This window comes from Hyperoodon ampullatus (assembly GCF_949752795.1).
Source record: "Hyperoodon ampullatus genome assembly, chromosome: 1".
Lineage (NCBI taxonomy): Eukaryota > Metazoa > Chordata > Mammalia > Artiodactyla > Ziphiidae > Hyperoodon > Hyperoodon ampullatus.
The window spans coordinates 60287118-60305568 of NC_136914.1; the positions used below are offsets into that span (position 1 = coordinate 60287118).

Here is an 18451-nt window from a genome sequence, read left to right on the forward strand (position 1 = left end):
ATACTGTCTCATAAAACAAGCCTAAACAAGTTTAAGAGGATGGAAATTTGAAGTACCTTTTCTAACCACAATGGCATGAAACTAGAAATCAACCAGAGAGAGAAAGGAAAAGACTTATATGGAGACTATACAACATTCTACTAAACAACCAATGGGTGAACAATGACATCAAAGAGGAAATTTTTAAAAACCATGAGACAAACAACAATGAAAATTTAACCATACCAAATCTCTGGGACAAAGCAAAAGCAGTCCTAAGAGGGAAGTACAGAGCCATACAAGTCTTCCTAAAAAATAAGAAAAATCTCAAACAACCTAACCTACCACCTAAGAAAATTAGAAAAAGAATAAACAAAACCTAAAGGTAACATAAGAAATGTAATAATAAAGATCAGAGAGAAAATAAAATGGAGATGAATAGAAATTTAAAAATTCAAAAAAACCAAGAGTTGCTTTTTTGAAAGAGTAAACATAATCGACAAACCTCTGGCCAGGAACACCAAGAAGAAAAGAAAGAGGACCTAAGTTAAAAAAATAAGAAATGAAACAGAAGGAGAAACAAATTTCTGAGTTGTTTTGTCTCCTTTGCTGCACATGCTATTATCGCCAGTCAGTGCATTGTGATGCACAAGGGCTACTAGGGTGAAATGGAAATTTCTCTTTTAGGAAACAGGAAATAAGTTAGGAATAAAAGAATGCTCATCCAGTGAAAGGAGATGGTGTCTCTCTGGGCATCGGTGTTGACTGAATGCAGAGAACCTGTAAATTGATTCAGGAGTTTTGGAAACTAAACAAAAAAAAATCACTGAGGGACCTCCCTGGTGACACAGTGGTTAAGAATCTGCCTGCCAATGCAGGGGACACGGGTTCAAGCCCTGGCCCAGGAAGATCCCACATGCCGCGGAGCAACTAAGCCGGTGTGTCACAACTACTAAGCCTGCACTCTAGAGCTCACGTGCCACAACTACTGAGCCTGCGTGCCACAACTACTGAAGCCTGTGCACCTAGAGCCCGTGCTCTGCAACACGAGAAGCCACTGCACCGCAACGAAGAGTAGCCCCTGCTCGCCGCAACCAGAGAAACCCCATGCACAGCAACAAAGACCCAACACAGCCAAAAAAAAAAAATTACGGAACATCCTCAGGATTGTCAAATTCTATCCAGAACTGAAACCAGCCGTGTGGCTGACAGGGTTTTGGTGCTCCAGCCGGGTGACTCAGGCCTGTGCCTCTGAGGTGGGAGAGCAGAGTTCAGGATATTGGTCCACCAGAGCCCTCCTGGCTCCACGTAATATCAAACAGAGAAAGCTCTCCCAGAGATCTCCATCTCAACGCTAAGACCCAAATCCACTCAACAACCAGCAAGCTACAGTGTTGGACAGCCTATGCCAAACAACTAGCAAGACAGGAACACAACCCCACCCATTAGAAGAGAGGCTGCCTAAAATCATAATAAGGTCACAGACACCCCAAAACACACCACTGGACGTGGCCCTGCCCAGCAGAAAGACAAGATCCAGCCTCATCCACCACAACACAGGAACTAGTCCCCTCCACCAGGAAGCCTACACAACACACTGAACCAACCTTAGCCACTGGGGGCAGACACCAAAACCAACGGGAACTACGAACCTGCAGCCTGCGAAAAGGAGACCCCAAACACAGTAAGTTAAGCAAAATGAGAAGACAGAGAAACACACAGGAGATGAAGGAGCAAATTAAAAACCCACCACACCAAACAAACGAAGAGGAAATAGGCAGTCTACCTGAATAAGAACTCTGAGTAATGATAGTAAAGATGATCCAAAATCTTGGAAGTAGAATGAAGAAAATACAAGAAATGTTTAACAAGGAACTAGAAGAACTAAAGAGCAAACAAACATTGATGAACAACACAATAAGTGAAATTAAAAATTCTCTAGAAGGAATCAATAGCAGAATAACTGAGGCAGAAGAACGTATAAGTGACCTGGAGGATAAAATGGTGGAAATAACTACTGCAGAGCAGAATAAAGAAAAAAGAATGAAAAGAATTGAGGCCAGTCTTAGAGACTTCTGGGCCAAAATTAAACGCACCAACATTTGAATTATAGGGGTCCCAGAAGAAGAAGAGAAAAAGAAAGGGACTGAGAAAATATTTAAAGCAATTATAGTTGAAAATTTCCCTAATATGGGAAAGGGAATAGTCAATCAAGTCCAGGAAGTGCAGAGAGTCCCATACAGGATAAATCCAAGGAGAAACACGCCAAAACACATATTCATCAAACTAACAAAATTAAATAAATACAAAGAAAAAAATATTAAAAACAGCAAGGGAAAAACAACAAATAACATACAAGGGAATCCCCATAAGGTTAACAGCTGATCTTTCAGCAGAAACTCTGCACACCAGAAGAGAGTGGCAGGACATATTTAAAGTGATGAAAGGGAAAAAGCTACAACCAAGATTACTCAACCCAGCAAGGACCTCATTCAGATTCAATGGAGAAATTAAAAGCTTTACAGACAAGCAAAAGCTAAGAGAATTCAGCACCACCAAACCAGCTTTACAACAAATGCTAAAGGAACTTCTCTAGGCAGGAAACACAAGAGAAGGAAAAGACCTACAATCACAAACCCAAAACAATTAAGAAAATGGTAATAGGAACATATCAATAACTGCCTTAGATGTAAATGGATTAAATGCTCCAACCAAAAGACACAGACTGACTGAATGGATACAAAAACAAGACCCATATATATGCTGTCTAGAAGAGACCTACTTCAGACCTAGGGAAACATACAGACTGAAAGTGAGGAGATGGAAAAAGATATTCCATGCAAATGGAAATCAAAAGAAAGCTAGAGTAGCAATTATATCACACAAAATAGACTTTAAAATAAAGACTATAACAAGAGACAAAGAAGGACACTACATAATGATCAAGGGATCAATCCAAGAAGATATAACACTTGTAAATATTTATGCACCCAACATAGGAGCAGCTCAATACATAAGGCAAATGCTAACAGCCATAAAAGGGGAAATCAACAGTAACACAATCATAGTAGGGGACTTTAACACCCCACCTTCACAAATGGACAGATCATCCAAAGTGAAAATAAATAAGGAAAAACAAGCATTAAACGATACATTAAACAAGATGGACTTAATTGATATTTATAGGACATTCCAACCAAAAACAGCAGACTACACTTTCTTCTCAAGCATGCACAGAACATTCTCCAGTATAGATCACATCTTGGGTCACAAATCAAGCCTCAGTAAATTTAAGAAAATTGAAATCATATCAAGCATCTTTTCTGAACACAACATTATGAGATTAGAAATCAATTACAGGGGAAAAAACGTAAAAAACACAAACACATGGAGGTTAAACAATACGTTACTAATTAACCAAGAGATCACTGAAGAAACCAAAGAGGAAATCAAAAAATACTTAGAGACGAATGATAATGAAAACATGATGATCCAAAACCTATGGGATGCAGCAAAACAGTTCTAAGAGGGAAGTTTATACCTATACAAGCCTACCTCAAGAAACAAGAAAAATCTCAAATAAACAATACAACCTTACACATAAAGGAACTAGAGAAAGAAGAACAAACAAAATCCAAAGTTAGCAGAAGGAAAGAAATCATAAAGATCAGATCAGAAATAAATGAAAAAGAAATGAGGGAAACAATAGTGAAGATCATTAAAACTAAAAGCTGGTTCTTTGAGAAGATAAAAAAATTGATAAACCATTAGCCAGACTCATCAAGAAAAAAAGGGAGGAGACTCAAATCAACAGAATTAGAAATGAAAAAGGAGAAGTAACAACTGACACTGAAAAAATACAAACGATCAGGAGAGATTACTACAAGCAACTATATGCCAATAAAATGGACAACATGGAAGAAATGGACAAATTCTTAGAAAAGCACAAACTTCCGAGACTTAACCAGGAAGAAATAGAAAATATAAACAGACCAATCACAAGCACTGAAATTGAGACTGTGATTAAAAATCTTCCAACAAACAAAAGGACCAGATGTCTTCACAGGTGAATTCTATCAAATATTTAGGGAAGAGCTAACACCCATCCTTCTCAAACTCCTCCAAATAATTGTAGAGGAAGGAACATTCCCAAACTCATTCCATGAAGCCACCATCACCCTGATACTAAAACCAGAAAAAGATACTACAAAAAAAGAAAATTACAGACCAATATCACTGATGAACATAGATGCAAAAATCCGCAACAAAATACTAGCACACAGAATCCAACAACACATTAAAAGGATCATACACCATTATCAAGTGGGATTTATCCAGGGATGCAAGGATTCTTCAATATATGCAAATCAATTAATGTGATACACCATATTAACAAACTGAAGAATAAAAACAATACGATCATTTCAATAGATGCAGAAAAAGCTTTTGACAGAATTCAACACCCATTTATGATAAAAACTCTCCAGAAAGTGGACATATAGGGAACCTACCTCAACATAATGAAGGCCATATATGACAAACCCACAGCAAACATCATTCTCAATGGTGAAAAACCAAAAGCACTTCCACTAAGATCAGGAACAAGACAAGGATGTCCACTCTCGCCACTATTATTCAACATAGTTTTGGAAGTTCTAGCCACGGCAATCAGAGAAGAAAAAGAAATAAAAGGAACAAATTCGAAAAGAAGAAGTAAAGCTGTCACTGTTTGCAGATGACATGATACTATACATAGAGAATCCTAAAGATGCCACCAGGAAACTACTAGAGCTAATCAATGAAGTTGGTAAAGTTGCAGGATATAAAATTAATGCACAGAAATCTCTTGCATTCCTATACACTAATGATGAAAAATCTGAAAGAGAAATTAAGGAAACATTCCCATTTACCACAGCAACAAAAAGAATAAAATACCTAGGAATACACCTAACTAGGGAGACAGAACACCTGTATGCAGAAAACTATAAGACACTGATGAAAGGAATTAAAGATGATACCAACAGATGGAGAGATATACCATGTTCTTGGATTGGAGAATCAATATTGTGAAAATCACTATACTACCCAAAGAAATCTACAGATTCAATGCAATCCCTATCAAATTACCAATGGCATTTTTTACAGAACTAGAACAAAAATTCTTAAAATTTGTATGGAGACACAAAAGACCCCGAATAGGCAAAGCAGTATTGAGGGAGAAAAACGGAGCTGGAGGAATGAGACTCCCTGACTTCAGACTATACTACAAAGCTACAGTAATCAAGACAGTATGGTACTGGCACAAAAACAGACATACCGATTAATGGAACAGGATAGAAAGCCCAGAGATAAACCCACACAGCTATGGTCAACTAATCTATGACACAGAAGGCAAGGATATACAATGGAGAAAAGACAGTCTCCTCAATAAATGATTCTGGGAAAACTGCACAGTTACATGGAAAAGAATGAAATTAGAACACTCCCTAAAACCATACACAAGTATAAACTCAAAATGGATTAGAGACCTAAATGTAAGGCCAGACACTATCAAACTCTTAGAGAAAACACAGGAAGAACACTCTTTGACATTAATCACAGAAAGATCTTTTCTGATCCACCTGCTAGAGTAATGGAAATAAAATCAAAAATAAACAAATGGGACCTAATGAAACTTAAAAGGTTTTGCACAGCAAAGGAAACTATAAACAAGACAACCCTCAGAATGGGAGAAATATTTGCAAATGAATCAATGGACAAAGGATTAATCTCCAAAATATATATAACAGCACATGCAGCTCAATATTACAAGAAACAAACAACCCAATCAAAAAATGGGCAGAAGACCTAAATAGACATTTCTCCAAAGAGGACATACAGATGGCCAAGAAGCACATGAAAAGCTGCTCAACATCACCAATTATTAGAGAAATGCAAATCAAAACTCCAATGATGGGCTTCCCTGGTGGTGCAGTGGTTAAGAATCTGCCTGCCGATGCAGGGGACACGGGTTGGAGCCCTGGCCCGGGAAGACCCCACATGCCGTGGAGCAACTAAGCGCGTGTGCAACAACTACTGAAGCCCACGCACCTAGGGCCCCTGCTCCGCAACAAGGGAAGCCACCACAATGAGAAGCCTACGCACCGCAATGGAGAGTAGCCCCCAGCTCATCACAACTAGAGAAAACCTGCGTGCAGCAACAAAGACTCAATGCAGCCAAAAAAAATTAATAAAATAAATAAGTTTATTAAAAAAAAACTGCAATGAGGTATCACCTCACACCAGTTAGAATGGGCATCATCAGAAAACCTACAAACGACAAATGCTGGAGAGGGTGTGGAGGAAAGGGAACCCTCTTGCACCGTTGGTGGGAATGTAAATTGATACAGCCACTATGGAGAACAGTATGGAGGGTCCTTAAAAAACTAAAAATAGAATTACCATATGAACCAGCAATCCCACTACTAGGCATATACCCAGAGAAAACCATAATTCAAGAAGAAACATGCACCCCAAACTTCACTGCAGCACTATTTACAATAGCCAGGTCATGGAAGCAACCTAAATGCCCATCAACAGACGAACGGATAAAGAGGATGTGGTCCATATATACAATGGAATATTACTCAGCCATAAAAAGGAACGACATTGGGTCATTTGTAGAGACATGGATCAATCCAGAGACTGTTACAGAGAGTGAAGTAAGTCAGAAAGAGAAAAACAAATATCGCATATTAACACATATATGTGGAACCCAGAAAAATGGTGCAGATGAACTGGCTTGCAGGGCATAAATTGAGACACAGATGTAGAGAACAAACGTATGGGCACCAAGTGGGGAGAGCAGCGGTGGGTGGGGGTGGGAGTGTGATGAATTGGGAGATTGGGACTGACATGTATACAATGACGTGTATAAAATGGTTGACTAATAAGGACCTGTATAAAAAAATAAAATAAAATTCAAAAATTCAAAAAAAAAAATCTTCCAACAAACAAAAGCCCAGGACCAGATGGCTTCACAGGCAAATTCTATCAAACATTTAGAGAAGAGCTAACACCTATCCTTCTCAAACTCTTAGAAAATATAGCAGAGGGAGGAACACTCCCAAACTCATTCTACGAGGCCACCATCACCCTGATACCAAAACCACACAAAGATGTCACAAAAAAAGAAAACTACAGGCCAGTATCACTGATGAACACAGATGCAAAAATCCTCAACAAAATACTAACAAACAGAATCCAGCAGCACATTAAAAGGATCATGCACCATGATCAAGTGGGGTTTATCCCAGGAGTGCAAGGATTCTTCAATATAGGCAAATCAATCAATGTGATAAACCATATTAAGAAGTTGAAGGATAAAACCCATATGATCATCTCAATAGATGCAGAAAAAGCTTTTGACAAAATTCAACACCTATTTATGATAAAAACCCTCCAGAAAGTAGGCAAAGAGGTAACTTACCTCAACATAATAAAGGCCATATGTGACACACCCACAGCCGACATCATTCTCAATGGTGAAAAACTGAATTCATTTCCACTAAGATCAGGAACAAGACAAGGCTGTCCACTCTCACTGCTATTATTCAACATACTTTTGGAAGTTTTAGCCACAGCAATCAGAGAAGAAAAAGAAGTAAAAGGAATCCAAATTGGAAAAGAAGAAGTAAAGCTGTCACTGTTTGCAGATGACATGATACTAAACACAGAGAATCCTAAAGATGCTACCAGAAAGCTACTAGAGCTAATCAATGAATTTGGTAAAGTTGCAGGATACAAAATTAATGCACAGAAGTCTCTTGCATTCCTATACACTAATGATGAAAAATCTGAAAGAGAAATTAGGGAAACACTCCCACTTACCATTGCAACAAAAAGGATAAAATACCTAGGAATAAACCTAAGGAGACAAAAGACCTATACGCAGAAAACTATAAGACACTGATGAAAGAAATTACAGATGATAGAAACAGATGGACAGACATACCATGTTCTTGGACTGGAAGTATCAACATTGTGAAAATGACTCTACTACCCAAAGCAATCTACAGATTCAATGCAATCCTTATCAAACTACTAGCGGCATTTCTCACAGAGCTAGAACAAAAAATTTCACCATCTGTATGGAAACACAAAAGACCCCGAATAGCCAAAGCAATCTTGAGAACAAAAAAACGGAGCTGAAGGAATCAGGCTCCCTGACTTCAGACTCTACTACAAAGCTACAGTAATCAAGACAGTATGGTACTGGCACAAAAACAGACATACCGATTAATGGAACAGGATAGAAAGGCCAGAGATAAACCCACACACATATGGTCAACCTTATCTTTGATAAAGGAGGCAAGAGTATACAATGGAGAAAAGAGAGCCTCTTCAATAAGTGGTGCTGGGAAAACCGGACTGCTACATGTAAAAGAATGAAATTAGAACACTCCCTGACACCATACACAAAAATAAACTCAAAATGGATTAAAGACCTAAATGTAAGGCCAGACACTATCAAACTTTAGAGGAAAACATAGGCAGAACACTCTATGACACAGAACACAGCAAGATCCGTTTTGACCCACCTCCTAGAGAAATGGAAATAAAATCAAAAATAAACAAATGGGACCTAATGAAACTTAAAAGGTTTTGCACAGCAAAGGAAACTATAAACAAGACAACCCTCAGAATGGGAGAAATATTTGCAAATGAATCAATGGACAAAGGATTAATCTCCAAAATATATATAACAGCACATGCAGCTCAATATTACAAGAAACAAACAACCCAATCAAAAAATGGGCAGAAGACCTAAATAGACATTTCTCCAAAGAGGACATACAGATGGCCAAGAAGCACATGAAAAGCTGCTCAACATCACCAATTATTAGAGAAATGCAAATCAAAACTCCAATGATGGGCTTCCCTGGTGGTGCAGTGGTTAAGAATCTGCCTGCCGATGCAGGGGACACGGGTTGGAGCCCTGGCCCGGGAAGACCCCACATGCCGTGGAGCAACTAAGCGCATGTGCAACAACTACTGAAGCCCACGCGCCTAGGGCCCCTGTTCCGCAACAAGGGAAGCCACCGCAATGAGAAGCCTACGCACCACAGTGGAGAGTAGCCCCCGCTCATCACAACTAGAGAAAACCTTTGTGCAGCAACGAAGACCCAATGCAGCCAAAAAAAAAAATTAATAAAATAAATAAGTTTATTAAAAAAAAACTGCAATGAGGTATCACCTCACACCAGTTAGAATGGGCATCATCAGAAAACCTATAAACGACAAATGCTGGAGAGGGTGTGGAGGAAAGGGAACCCTCTTGCACTGTTGGTGGGAATGTAAATTGATACAGCCACTATGGAGAACAGTATGGAGGGTCCTTAAAAAACTAAAAATAGAACTACAATACGACCCAGCAATCCCACTTCTGGGCATATACCTTGAGAAAACCATAATTCAAAAAGAGTCATGTGCCACAATGTTCACTGTAGCTCTATTTACAATAGCCAGGACATGGAAGCAACCTAAGTGTCCACTGACAATTGAGTGGATAAAGAAGATGTGGCACATATATACAATGGAATATTACTCAGCCATAAAAAGAAATGAATTGAGTTATTTGTAGTGAGGTGGATGGACCTTGAGTCTGTCATACAGAGTGAAGAAAGTCAGAAAGAGAAAAGCAAATACTGTATGCTAACACATATATGTGGAATCCAAAGAAAACAAAAAAACACAAAAAAACCGTTCTGAAGAACCTAGGGGCAGGACAGGAATAAAGATGCAGATGTAGAGAATGGACTTGAGGACAGGGGGAGGGGGAAGGGTAAGCTGGGAAGAAGTGAGAGAGTGGCATGGACTTACATACACTACCAAATATAAAAAAGATAGCTAGTAGGAAGCAGCCGCATAGCACAGGGAGATCAGTTTGGTGCTTTTTGTCCACCTAGAGGGGTGGGATTGGGAGGGTGGGATGGAGACCCAAGAGGGAGGAGATATGGGGATATATATATATTACATATATATATATATGTATAGCTGATTCACTTTTTTATAAAACAGAAACTAACACACCATTGTAAAGCAATTTTACTCTAATAAAGATGTTAAAAAAAAAGAAACAGGAGAAATAATAACCGATAACTGCAGAAATACAAACAACCATAACACAGTACTGTGAACAATTATATCCCAACAAACTGCACAACCTAGAAGAAATGGAAAAGTTTGTAGAAAATTACTGTCCATCACAATTCAATCAGTAAGAAATATATAATTTAAATACACAGATCACTAGAAGTGAAATTAATATCTAATAAAAAAAGCTTACTATGAACAAAAGAGCAATACAAGATGTCTTCACTGGGAAATTACACCAAACATACAAAGAACTTATACCAATCCATCTGAAACTCTTACAAAAGACTGAAGAGGACATAACACTCCCAAAATCATTCGGTGAAGTGACCACCACCCTGATATTAAAAAAAAGACAAAGACACGAGCAAAAAGAAAATTATAGGCCAATATCTCTAATGAATATACATGTAAAAATCCTCAACAGAATATTAGCAAAACAAATCCAGCAACACATTAGAAAGACCACAGACCGAGGTAAAGGTGGATTCATCCCAGGCTCAGAAGGATGGTACAACATATGCAAATCAATCAGATGGCATGATACTAAACACAGAAAATCCTAAAGATGCTATCAGAAAACTATTAGAGCTAATCAATGAATTTAGTAAAGTTGCAGCATACAAAATTAATACACAGGAATCTGTTAGGTTCCTATACACTAACAATGAAAAATCAGAAATTCAAGAAACAATCCCATTAACCACTGCATCAGAAAGAATAAAATACCTAGGAATAAATCTACCTAAGGAGGTGAAAGACCTGTATGCAGAAAACTATAAAATATTGATGAAAGAAATCAAACATGACACAAACAGATGGATATACCATGTTTTTGGATTGGAAGAATATTGTGAAAATGACTGTACTACCCAAAGCAATCTACAGATTCAATGCAATCCCTATCAAATTACCAATGGCATTTTTCACTAGAACAAAAAATTTTACAATTTGTATGGAAACACAAAAGACCCCGAAGAGCCAAAGCAATCTTGAGAAAGAATAAAGGAGCTGGAGGAATTAGGCTATATTAACTGATTTCAGACTGACTTCAGACTCTACTACAAAGCTACAGTAATCAAGACAGTATGGTACTGGCACAAAAACAGTAATACAGATCAATGGAACAGGATAGAAAGGCCAGAAACAATCAATTAATGTCAATTAATTACACACTTATGGTCAATTAATCTACAACAAAGGAGGCAAGAATATACAATGGAGAAAGGACAATCTCTTCAATAAGTGGTTCTGGGAAAACTGGACAGCTACATATAAAAGAATGAAATTAGAACACTCCCTAACACCATACACAAATATAAACTCAAAATGGATTAAAGACCTAACTGTAAGGCCAGACACTATAAAAGTCTTAGAGGAAAAAACAGGCGGGGGCTTCCCTGGTGGCGCAGTGGTTGAGAATCTGCCTGCCAATGCAGGGGACACTGGTTCGAGCCCTGGCCTGGGAAGATCCCACATGCCACAGAGCAACTAGGCCCGTGAGCCACAACTACTAAGCCTGCGTGTCTGGAGCCTGTGCTCCACAACAAGAGAGGCCGCGATAGTGAGAGGCCCGCGCACCACAATGAAGAGTGGCCCCCGCTTGCCACAACTAGAGAAAGCACTGGCACAGAAACGAAGACCCAAAACACAGCCAAAAATAAGTAAATTAAAACAAACAAACAATAAAAAACAGGTGGAACACTCCTTGATGTAAATCGCAGCAAGATCTTTTTTGACCCACCTCCTAGAGTAATGAAGATAAAAACAAAAGTAAACAAATGGGACCTAATTAAATTTAAAAGCGTTTGCGCAGCAAAGGAAACCATAAACAAGATGAAAAGAAAACGCTCAGAATGGGAGAAAATATTTGCAAATGAAGCAACTGACAAAGGATTAATCTCCAAAATATAAAAACAGCTCATGCAGCTCAATATCAAAAAAACAAACAGCCCAATGCAAAAATGGGCAGAAGACCTAAATATCCATTTCTCCAAAGATGACATACAGATGGGCAACAAACACATGAAAACATGCTCATCACTAATTATGAGAAAAATGCAAATCAAAACTACAATGAGGTATCACCTCACATTGGTCAGAATGGCCATCATCAAAAAAATCTACAAACAAGAAACGAGGAGAGGGTGTGGAGAAAAGGGAACCCTTTTGCACTATTGGTGGGAATGTAAATTGATACAGCCACTGTGGAGAACAGTATGGAGGTTCCTTAAAAAACTAAAGAGAGAACTACCATATGACCCAGCAATCCCACTACTGGGCACACATCCAGAGACAAGCATAATTCAAAAAGACTCATGGACCCCAATGTTGACTGTAGCACTATTTACAATAGCCAGGACATGGTGGCAACCTAAATGTCCATCAACAAAAGAATGGATAAAGAAGATGTGGTACATATATACAATGGAATATTACTCAGCCATAAAAGGAATGAAACTGGGTCATTTGTAGAGATGTGGATGGACCTAGAGACTGTTATACAGACTGAAGAAATGCAGAAAGAGAAAAACACATATCGTACATTGATGCATATATGTGGAATCTAGGAAAATGGTATAGATGATCGTATTTGCAAACCAGAAATAGAGACAAAGACACAGAGTTCAAATGTAAGGATACCAAGGGGGAATGGGGGAGTGGGATGAATCGGGAGATTAAGATTGACATATATACACTACTGCTACTACGTATAAAAGATAACTAATGAGAACCTACTGTATAGCACAACAAAATCTACTCATTGCACTGTGGTGACCTAAAGGGGAACGAAATCCAAAATAGATGCGTGTGTGTGTGTGTGTGTGTATACACATATATGTATGTGTATAGTGATTCATTTTGCTGTCCAGTAGAAACACAACATTGTAAAGAAACTATACTCCAATAAAAATTAATTTAAAAAAACTAAAAATAGAGTTACCATATGATCCAACAAAACCACTCCTGGGCATATAGCTAGAGAAAACGCTAAATCAAAAAGATACATACACCCCAATGTTCATGGAAGCACTATCTACAATAGTCAAGACATGGAAGCTATCTACATGTCCATCAACAGATGAATTCATAAAGAAGATGTGCTATATATATAGACATATGTATAAATAGATATGTGTGTATGTATATCTGCGCAATGAAATACTACTCAGCCATAAAAAAGAAAGAAATTATGCCATTTGCAGAAGAGATGATCATACGACATCACAGAGAGAAAGACAAATATCATATGGTACCACTTATATGTGGAATCTGAAATATGACACAGATGAACTTATTTGCAAACCAGAAACAGACACACACACAGAACACAAACTCATGGTTCCCGCAGGGGAAAGGGAGGAGGAGGGATAAATTAGGAGTTTGGGATTAGCAGATACAGACTACTATGTATAAAACAGATAAACAACAAGGTCCTACTGTATAGCACAGGGAACTCTATTCAATATCTTATAAGGAATGATAATGGAAAAAGTACGACAAGGAATGGAGATACATAAATGTTTAACTGAATCACTTGGCTGTACACCAGAAACTAACACAACATTGTAAATTAACCATACTTCAATCAAAAGAAAAAACCCAAAACAAACAAACAAAAATAGGTCATACACCACGATCAAGTTGGATTCATTCCAGGCTCACAAGGAGGGTTCAACATACACAAATCAACCAGCGCAACACAGCACATCAACCAAAGAAAAGACAAAAACCACACAATCATCGCCATCGACGCAGGAAAAGCATTTCATAAAATTCAACATACATTCATAAAAACTCTTATTGGAGCGGGTATGGAGGGAACACATCTCAACATAGTAAAAGCTATTCATGACCAACCCACGGCCAACATAATACTCAATGAGGACAAGCTGATAGCCTTCCCACTAAAATCTGGAACAAGTCAAGGACGCCCACTCTCACTGCTTTTATTCAACATGGTATTGCAAGTCCTCACCACAACACTCAGACAAGATATAAAAGGTATCCAAATTGGAAGGAAAGAGGTACAATTCTCTTGGTATGCAGATGACCTGATACTACACATAGAAAACCCTAAAGACCCTACACAAAAACTACGAGCGCTGATAAACAAATTCAGCAAGGTAGTACGATACAAGACTGACATATGGAAATCTGTTGCATTTCTTCACACTAACAATGAAATATCAGAAAGGGAAAGTAAACAAAAGAATCCCGTTTAAAATTGTATCGAAAAATAAAATACAGAGGAATAAACCTGACCAAGGAGGTGAGAGGCTTATATGCTGACAACTGCAACACACTGATAAAGGCCACTGAAAATGATTCAAAGAAGTGGACAGCTATCTAATACTCCTGGAGTGGAAGAACTAGTATCGTTTAAATGGCCATACTACCCAAAGCAAACTACAGATTTCATGTGATCCCTACCACACTACCCATGACATTTCTCACAGAACTCAAACAAATAATCCTAAAATGTACATGGAACCATAAAAGACCGAGAATTACCAAAGCGATCCTGAGGAAAAAGAACAAAGCTGCAGCCATAACCCGCCCAGACTTCAGACAACACTACAAAGTTACAGTAACCAAAACAGCATAGTACTGGCACAAACACAGCCATAGGGATCAAGGGAACAAAATATAGAGAGTCCAGAGATAAACTCACACACCAACGGTCGATTAGTCTTTGACAAAGGAGGCGAAAATATACAATGGAGAAAAGACAGTCCCTTCAGCAAGTTATTGGGAAAGCTGGACAGCCTCACGTAAACCAATGAAGTTGGAAGACTCCCTCATTCCACATACACTCAAAATGGCTTAACAACTTAAATGCAAGACATGACACCACCAAACTCCTAGAAGAGAACCTTAGGTAAAACATGCTCTAGCATAAATCCTAGAAATGTTTTCTAAGGTCTGCCTCCCAAGGCAATGGCAACAAAATCAAAACTACACAAATAGGACCTCATCAAACTTCTCATCTTTTGCACAGCAAAGGAACCATAAACAAAACCAAAAGACAACCTACGAACTGGGAGAAAATATCTGCAACAGGGTGACCGACAAGGGCTTCATTTCCAAAATATATCAACAGCTCATACCACTCAATACCAAAACCACAAACAACCCAATTTTAAAAATGGGCAGAAGACCTCAACAGACACTTCTCCAAAGGAGACATACACGTGGGCAATAGGCACATGAAAAGATGGCCAACATCACTAATTACTCGAGAAATGCAAGTCAAAACTCCAAGGAGCTGTCACCTCACAATCAGGCAGAGTGGCCATCATCAAAAAGTCTACAAATAATAAATGCAGGAAGGGGTGTGGAGAAAATGGAACCCTCCTACCCTCTTGGTGGGCACATAAATTGGTGCAGGCACTATGGAGAAGAGTATGGAGGTTCCATAAAAAACTAAACATAGAGTTACCATATGATCCAGCAATCCCACTCCTGGCCATATAGCTGGAGAAAACTCTAATTTGAAAATATACATGCACCCCAATATTTAAGCAGTACTATTTACAATAGCCAAAACTTGGAAGGAAACTTTATGTCCATTGATAGCTGTATGCATAAGGAAGATGTGATACATACACATACATACATACATACATACACACACACCCCACACACTGGAATATTACTCAGCCATAAAAAAGAATTAAATAATGCCATTTGCAGCATCATGAATGGACCTAGAGATTACTTTACTACTTGAAATCAGACAGATACAAATATCATATATTACATATGAATATAAAAAATAGCACAAATGAACTTATTAGAAAACAGAAACACTTACAGTAATAGAAAACATATTTATCATTACCAAAGGGTAAAGTGGGTAGGGATAAATTAGGAGTATGTGATTAACAGATAAACACTACCATATATAAAATACAAAAACAACAGGGATGTATGTATAGCACAGTGAACTATCTTCAATATTTTGTAATAACCTTTAATGGAGAAGTATAAAAAAGATATACATACTTCTGTATATATATGTGTGTGTGTATACATATGTACTCATAAACATATATATAACCAAATCACCTTGATTTACACCTGAAATTTACACAGTATGGCAAATTGGCAAATGAACTATGCTTCAAGTTAAAAAAAAAAAAAAAAAAAAAGAGATCTCCATGTGTTGGATCCTGCAGGCCGGGAAGAAGATTTAGTCGTAGGTCCCACCATGCATACAAATGTCCAGCTAACCTTTATCTTTTCAAGATGCTCCCTCAGTCACCTCTGCCTCCAGAATCCTAATCAGGTCTTGGAGGCAGAACTGAAATGAAGCCTTCTGATTCGCCCTTGTGAATCACTTTGTGTTCTTATCTCTGCATCTGGCGTTAACTTCATTCATGCTGCCTAGTAATAGTTAACTATTTTTCTACTTATTTCCCTGAGGCAGTAAAGGAGCTTAAAAGGCAGGGTGCTCTGGTCCCCTTTCCCCCTAGTGGCCTGAACTCTGTCTTGCACAGAGTAGGTGCTTTAAATGCCTGTTGACTCCGATTTGGATTGACTTGTGGAAAAGAAGATTCTAGAGCCTGAGGCCAAGTGAAACAGTGTTTTTATTTGAGGCATAAAAGCATATGGGCTTCTGTCACACAGGATGAGGATGGCTTTAGGTTACTGGTTTCTAAGATAAGACTTTGTTTATCTTAAACACAGCTTCTATCACAGCTTCTTGAGAATGAATCAGAAAGAGAGCAAGACACAGCCAGGAAAGAAAATCATTACTGTTGCTGTGAGGTTGTAAAGAAAGGGAAGAACTTATTCAAATCAATGTACATGTCACAGAGCCCCAAGGAGGACGAGAGTGGTGTGGGGAAAAACGGTCTAAGTCTTGGCAGTGATGTTGGCCTCTCCTTCCACGGCAAGGACTTGCCCCTAAATGGAAGTAGCGGGGTTAACTTGGCCCTTCTGACTGCGCCAACATCTCAGGGCTCCCCAGTTCCCTCTCTGGATCCCCAGTTCAGTCCCCCCTTTCCCCTGAAGAACTCAGAGAGGAAGGGCAGGGTCTATGTCATGGACACTGCTACTTGCTCGATGAAGCTGGCCAGGTTTATGTCCCGTTCTGAAAGGCCCGCACACTCATGAGTGCTCAGGGTGATGTGGACCTGAAACAAAACCAGAGATTCGGGGCCAGCTGATTCCACCGACTGCACCTGAGAGCAGGAGAGAGTCACCAGCTCCTGGGCTCAGCCACAGCAAGAAGTGTAACCAGACACTAACCCCTCTCCTGGGGGCTGCCTTCCTGATGAGTCTTTAACATCAGTGCAAAACTGTTTTCTATTACACCTCCATAAACACTGATAACCACATCATAGGATAAAAAAAGAAAGATCCAAATATCAAGAGCAACCTAAAAGTCAGAGACAAGACCCCAAACCAACTCCTAAACACTGTCCATTTACAGATCATCACTTCCAGCCTTAATGTTTTTAGAAAGAGTCCAGCATAGCTCTTGGTTCATGACATGCATTTAATGACTGTTTCCATTCATTCAGCAGACAGGCTGATCTCCTTGGTGTGCATGGGTATTCTTAGCTCAAGTTTATTACTTTTTCATTCTTCCGTATCTCCAGAAAATGTCAGCCCTTTAGAGCTATTAACAGTGAATATGCCTGGTTCCCACAGCCTTTCCCTCTTTAGGATTTGCCTTCTTAATGTCTATTTAACCCACTAGTTGTCTCACTAGTGTTTCAATTTGCTTTTCTTTAATCTGTAGTGAGACTGAATGCTTTCTAGGGGTGTTTATGTCGATCCTAGGAAGGAGATGAAAGGAACAGGAGCGGACAGTCGACCTATGGGTGAGGAGAGCCCACAGGTAAGTCCAAGGAAGGGGCCTTCAGAATGAGTTGGAGTTCTAGGCATGTATCACTCACCTTGTTGTACACGTTAAACCATTCAGGATGGTGGTCCAACTTCTCAGCCTGAAGAGCCACTCTTGTCATGAAGCCAAAAGCCTGTTTAATGAAGTGAGACTCAGGTTAGTGTCCTGAAAGAGAGGACTGCTGGGCCCTCTTTTATGGCCAGTGTAAGGCCCAGACGCAGGAGGGTTGCCTCGCTCCCTACAAGGAGATCCTTCTAGCTTTCAGCATTCCGCCTAGCACCCTGCCACTGGTTCTGAGGCTGCAGTTTGAGGGCGTCCTTCTGCAGTAGGAAGTCTTGTTACCAGGACCACTAACAAGGTGGAAACCCCAGAGAGCTTCTGAGTCTTCGGCAATCTTTTGGTCATCTACTAAAATGTCTTCAAATGTGCATCCGCTTTCCACTTGAACTGTCTTCTCTAAGGATCGTTTCTAAAAGTTCC

At 39.1% G+C, this 18451-nt stretch overlaps 1 protein-coding gene across 1 annotated transcript; it reads right to left on the bottom strand.

Annotated features, from left to right (window-relative positions):
• Positions 1 to 17156: 17156 nt before the first annotated feature.
• PCBD1 (pterin-4 alpha-carbinolamine dehydratase 1) lies at positions 17157 to 18092 on the bottom strand (the record flags this gene model as incomplete). Its single annotated transcript, XM_079723338.1, has 2 exons — positions 17157 to 17255; positions 18024 to 18092. The coding sequence occupies 2 exons, from the start codon at positions 18090 to 18092 to the stop codon at positions 17157 to 17159; spliced, it is 168 nt and encodes a 55-aa protein (XP_079579464.1).
• Positions 18093 to 18451: the final 359 nt, after the last annotated feature.